We start from the raw sequence: 6,245 nt of genomic DNA on the forward strand, positions 1-6,245 counted from the left end.
GCTTTTGTTTTAAATTCTCAGTGAGATTTTTTTTTTTAAAAAAAATTGATTTGAGAGAGAGAGGAAGGGAGAGAGAGAGAGAGAGAGAGAGAGGCTTTGAGAGAAATATCGATTTGTTGTTGCACTTATTTATGCATTCATTGGTTGATTCTCATATGTGCCTGACTGGAATCTTGGTGTATTGGGACGATGCTCAGCGCAACTGAACTCGCGGCCAGGGCTGACACAGCTTTCTTAAGAGCCAGTGTTTTTTTTTTTTTTTTTTTAATATATTTTATGCCCTTGACCAGAATCGAACCTGGGACCTTCCAGTCCCCAGGCCGACGCTCTATCCACTGAGCCAAACCGGCTTCGGCAAGAGCCAGTGTTTTGTGTGAACTTTTGGGTCTCAGCCTCCCTGTTTGAACCACCACTGTGGGCTCCCCTACACCATGCCCCACTTTTTATTTTGAAATAATTTCAAGCTGACAGTAAAGTTGCAAGACTGTCTAAAGGGCACTTGTATACTCTTCCTGCAGATGTACCAAATGTTAACATTTGCCTTATTGTGTGTGTATATATTTTTTAACTACTTGAGTGTCATAGATATGATACTCCTTTGCCCCTAAATACTTTCTCCTAAGAAGAAGGACATTCTTTTGCCTACTACACGGTAGTGAGCAAATTATGGAAGTAACGTGGATACAACGCTATCGTGTGATCCATGGGCCCGAGTTCATATATCACCATTGTCTCAGGATTGCCCTTCATAACTGTTTTTTTCCCCTGGGCCATGATCTAATCCAAGACTGCACATTGCATTCAGTCGTTCTGTCTCTTGGCCTCAGTATTAGTGTCCTAGGGCGGCATGAAGATTGCCACAAACTGGGTGGCATGAAACAGCAGAAATGTATTCTCTCACAGTTCTGGGCCACAGCCTGAAATCGAGTGTGGGAGGGCCGCACTCTGGAGGTCGAGGGGAGCCCTTCCCGCCTCTTCCTGCTTCTCCTCATGGCTGTTGGCCATCCTCGGTTTCCTTGGCTTGTGGCCCCATCCCTTCACATGGCCGTCTCGGAGGCTCCTCTCTCTCATAAGGAAGGTTGTCACGGGACTTAGGGCCCCTGGGATGATCCAAGATGATCTCATCTCAAGATCCTCAGTTGAATTACATGGGCCAAGACCCTTTTCCCAGAGTCACATTCCAGGTTCCAGGTGGACGTCTCTTCTGGGGCCGCACTCAGCCTACCAGAGCCTCCTCTAAGCTGGACCAGCTTCTCAGACGTTCTTTGTTTGGGGCATTGACATTTTGAAGTTGTGGCCACTTATTCTGGAGAACGGCCCTCAGCGTTTCCTTGTGGTTGGGGACGGGGAGCCCCCAGGGCAGTGGTGGGCCCTTACGTGGCATCAGGAGGCTCCTGACATCCCGCCCCTTTCCTGTGGCCCAGATCGCGGAGGCTGCTCAGGACCCAGCTTCCGGATGGCCAGGGGGTCGCTGCGGCACAGCGGATGCTCCGTGGGCTCGGGCCTGCCGGGGACCTGGCCCGGGTTAGACACTTTCCATGGCTTATTTCCATCTTCACAGCCTGGGAGTGAGGCTTATGATCCCCATTTCACAGATGGGGAACTGAGCTCAGAGAGGCTGAGTGATCAGCCAGGGACGAAAACAGCCAGTACGGGCGGGAGGCCTGTTGTCTGTCTTTGCCAAGGCATCTGTCCTCTCCGGGTAAACTGAGCAATGAGCCATCCTGCCGTGGGTTTTGGATTTTCTGTTTTAAAAAAATCCAAAGCACCCCTTAGTGTCTTTGTGAGACTGAGATGTGGGGGGCAGGAGGAGGCTTCGGGCCACGCAAGGGAGTGAGTGTGGGCCCGAGGTTTAAGTGTGTGATTGGGGAAGCAGGTGGACTCGGGTCACGTGGCGAGTTGCTTCACCTCTCTGAGCTTTCTCCTCATTTGTAAATGGTGGTGATGACAGCACCGACCTCATGGAGTTGTCAGGAGCTTACCGCCTGTGCGGGGCCCAGCGTGGTGCTGGGCAGTGACCTCTTAGCTTCCAGAACCCTGCAGATGGCTGGCCCAGTTCGGCTCAGAGAGGGGAGGGACTTGCCCGGGTCACACAGCCACAAGGACCAGAGCTTCCAGTGCCCAGCTCAGTGCCTTAGCCGCCCCTCACACCTGAAGGCAGAGCCCCAGGGCTCACGGGTTTGTCTGCTTGTCTAGGTGGAGCTTAATCGGATCAGGGAAGGTGACTGAAGGAAGAAAGGGAGGGAGGGAGCAGGATTACTTGGGAACTTGACTCCGAGCTTCCTGGCAGCCAGAGTGAAAAGGGAGGCATGCTCCGTCATGTAGCTTTCTGCATCCTCCCTGTTCCTCGGGGCAAAGGGAGGTTTCCAGTGACTCATACTGCCCTGACGGGCTCCAGGAGTCTGGTTTTTGTAACTGCTCCCAGGCGGCACCAGAATGCACGCTGGGGTTCCCTGGGTGCAGAGGTGAGAGGGGGCTCAGAGGGAACCAGCTGGTGTTGGCGGGAAGGGCAGGTGACAGCCCCTCCCCGTGCCCGCACTGACCTCTGGGTCTGTCCCTGTCCTTTCAGTTGGGCCACGTGGTCCTCTCCCCAGTCTGGTTCCTCTACAACCTGCTCATGAAGCTGTTCCAGCGCTCCACCCCGGCTATCACCCTCGAGAGCCCGGACATCAAGTACCCGCTGCGGCTCATAGACAAGGAGGTGAGTGCGACCTGCGGGGTCACAGGGCGTGGGCCCCCAGGGGCACCTCTCCCCTTGTCAGCGTCACAGCATTTCCCTGGCGCCTGCTCTGTGCTCAGGACACGGCCCCCTCTGAAGCACAGGTCCTGTTATCTGCCCATTTAAGAGGTGGGGAAAGCAAGGTGATGTCAGTTTCTATGGTTACCAGTAAGTGGCAGAGGGATTTGAACCCAGGTTTCTGGCCACAGAGCACATTCTCTGAACCACACTCACTGTCCCACAGAAGGTCCGAGGGGGAGGGACCCCTCAGGACTTTCGAGTCCAGGCACCCATTTAACAGATGGGAAAACAGAGGGCGAGAGAGGAGTGGAGGGCATTTAGGTCACACTGTCAGCTAGAGGTGGAGCCAGGACTCAGGCTGTGGCCTCCGGGTGGTCCCAGGTGCTTCCACTCCCAGTGCCTCTTCCTTGAAGACAAGGGCTCTTCTCCACCTGCCCCTCCACCCCCCCTCCTCCCCGCCCTCCGAGAGGTTCGCTCTGGCCCTCCTTTGACGTTTCCCTTTTTAACTTCTGCTCCTGACTTAAAGCCGTCCCTCCCTCCTTTGCCCTGTGCCCCTTCCCCTTCCCGATCCAAGTCCCTCGCGGTGCTGTTTCTGGTCACGGGGAGACGGAGTCACGGAGCACGGACAGTCTCAGATCTCCCGGCACAGGGCCGGGCTCCCTGCGCTGGTGGGAGGTGTGGGTGATTGTGCCGAGTCCATAGGAGAGATTAAAACCTGAGAGAGGGGAGGCCACTCCTCCCAGCGAGACCACACTGTTCTTCCTGATGTTCCGTACACACTGTCTTCTTACTCAAATGAAATCATAAGGTTTTGAAATCCTTTCTTTTCTTAAACTTCATTTCTTAAAATTCATTTTCCTTGCTTTTTAATTCCAGTAATGTATGATTTATATGTGCTCACCATAAAAATTCTGTGTGTGAAATGTGAGTGATCCCCCTGACACCCCATATTCGGGCAGTGGGTACCACTCACCAGGCCGCATCCCAACCTTACACTGTGCAGTGGGTCTCATTCACCGGCCCCCCCCAACCCCACACTGTGCAGTGGGTCCCACTCACCAGTCCCCCCCAACCCCACACTGTGCAGTGGGCCCCACTCACCAGCCCCCCACCCTCACACTGTGCAGTGGGTCCCTCTCACCAGCCCTCCAACCCCACACTGTGCAGTGGGCCCCACTCACCAGCCCCCCACCCTCACACTGTGCAGTGGGTCCCTCTCACCAGCCCTCCAACCCCACACTGTGCAGTGGGCCCCACTCACCAGCCCCCCACCCTCACACTGTGCAGTGGGTCCCTCTCACCAGCCCTCCAACCCCACACTGTGCAGTGGGCCCCACTCACCAGCCCCCCACCCTCACACTGTGCAGTGGGTCCCTCTCACCAGCCCTCCAACCCCACACTGTGCAGTGGGCCCCACTCACCAGCCCCCCACCCTCACACTGTGCAGTGGGTCCCTCTCACCAGCCCTCCAACCCCACACTGTGCAGTGGGCCCCACTCACCAGCCCCCCACCCTCACACTGTGCAGTGGGTCCCTCTCACCAGCCCTCCAACCCCACACTGTGCAGTGGGCCCCACTCACCAGCCCCCCACCCTCACACTGTGCAGTGGGTCCCTCTCACCAGCCCTCCAACCCCACACTGTGCAGTGGGCCCCACTCACCAGCCCCCCACCCTCACACTGTGCAGTGGGTCCCTCTCACCAGCCCTCCAACCCCACACTGTGCAGTGGGCCCCACTCACCAGCCCCCCACCCTCACACTGTGCAGTGGGTCCCTCTCACCAGCCCTCCAACCCCACACTGTGCAGTGGGCCCCACTCACCAGCCCCCCACCCTCACACTGTGCAGTGGGTCCCTCTCACCAGCCCTCCAACCCCACACTGTGCAGTGGGCCCCACTCACCAGCCCCCCACCCTCACACTGTGCAGTGGGTCCCTCTCACCAGCCCTCCAACCCCACACTGTGCAGTGGGCCCCACTCACCAGCCCCCCACCCTCACACTGTGCAGTGGGTCCCTCTCACCAGCCCTCCAACCCCACACTGTGCAGTGGGCCCCACTCACCAGCCCCCCACCCTCACACTGTGCAGTGGGTCCCTCTCACCAGCCCTCCAACCCCACACTGTGCAGTGGGCCCCACTCACCAGCCCCCCACCCTCACACTGTGCAGTGGGTCCCTCTCACCAGCCCTCCAACCCCACACTGTGCAGTGGGCCCCACTCACCAGCCCCCCACCCTCACACTGTGCAGTGGGTCCCTCTCACCAGCCCTCCAACCCCACACTGTGCAGTGGGCCCCACTCACCAGCCCCCCACCCTCACACTGTGCAGTGGGTCCCTCTCACCAGCCCTCCAACCCCACACTGTGCAGTGGGTCCCACTCACCAGCCCCCCACCCCCACACTGCAGTGGGTCCCATTACTGTCAGCCTGAGCCTTCTCGGGCATCACGTCTGTATGCACCTGGTGGTGGAGGCCCAGGTGTGCATACCCGGAGTTTTAATAGCCTTTCTCACCGGCCATATGGCATGGACACTTTCCCATGTCTACCCCAAAGCTGATTCTTTCTTTTTAAAAAATATATTTTTATTGACTTCATAGAGGAAGGGAGAGGGAGAGTAAGATAGAAACATCAATGATGAGAATCAGTGATCGGCTGCCTCCTGCACGCCCCACACTGGGGACTGAGCCTGCAGCCCGGGCCTGCGCCCTGACTGGGAATTGAACCGTGACCTCCTGGTTCATAGGTTGGTGCTCGACAACTGGGGCACACCGGCCGGACTGATTCCTCATTTTTGACGACTACCTAGTATATGGTCATAGGGATGTCACACCGTAGACCTCCAGTCCCCTTCGATGAGCAGCCGGCAGATGTCCGAGCAGTAGCCTGATGGCTTTGCACGGTCAGCAGGGGTCCTGCTTTTGACACTTCTGCTGTGCTCCCCACGGGCCCGGGAAGGGCCTGCTGCTGCCCTTCTCTCTGAACTGGACCTGACAGGTGACCCGAAGGTCCCCGAGGCGCTGGGTCTGCTCTCAGATCACCGCGGCCAGCAGCCTCCTGGTGCCGGCCCCGTGCTGAGCCGTCCCCAGATCTGGCCTGACCGCTGGGCCCTGAGCGAGGGTGCCAGTGCAGTCATTCTCGATGCCTCTCATTTCTGTTCTTCCTCCACAATTGTCTGGTGTGTGCGTTTCCGGCCGTGAGCCTCAGGACCAGCCGGTAATTCTGGAATCTGCTCCCAGGAGGCCTTGGGGCTCTGTTGCCCAGAGGGCAAAGGCTTCTGGGGAGGCAGCTGCAGGCCTGGGCTGCTGGGGTAGAGAGGCCCCAGCCACCAGCAGCCCCATGTCCTGAGCCGGGCTGGGAGCCATCTTTCCTGAGACCCAGGCCACCCGCCTCGCTCACACGCTCCAGTGATGCTCAGAGCTGCTCGTCCCCCTGAGGAGTCTGTGCCACCCGCCCGCTGAGAACGCCGCCTGTGGGTGGGCCTGACCAGTCTCCCGGCCGCCTGTGAA

The 6,245-nt window shown here is 58.0% G+C and overlaps 1 protein-coding gene across 1 annotated transcript in view; it reads left to right on the forward strand.

Moving 5' to 3' along the window:
• LOC102752233 (NADH-cytochrome b5 reductase 3) overlaps positions 1-6,245 on the forward strand; it is a 25,104-nt gene that overhangs the window by 5,131 nt on the left and 13,728 nt on the right. The window contains exon 2 of the mRNA XM_006775946.2: positions 2,570-2,701. Coding sequence (XP_006776009.1) covers positions 2,618-2,701 — 84 coding nt within the window. The 5' untranslated portion in view covers positions 2,570-2,617. The remainder of the gene's footprint in view (positions 1-2,569; positions 2,702-6,245) is intronic.

The sequence above is a fragment of the Myotis davidii genome, unplaced genomic scaffold, assembly GCF_000327345.1.
Source record: "Myotis davidii unplaced genomic scaffold, ASM32734v1 scaffold428, whole genome shotgun sequence".
Taxonomy (NCBI): Eukaryota; Metazoa; Chordata; class Mammalia; order Chiroptera; family Vespertilionidae; genus Myotis; species Myotis davidii.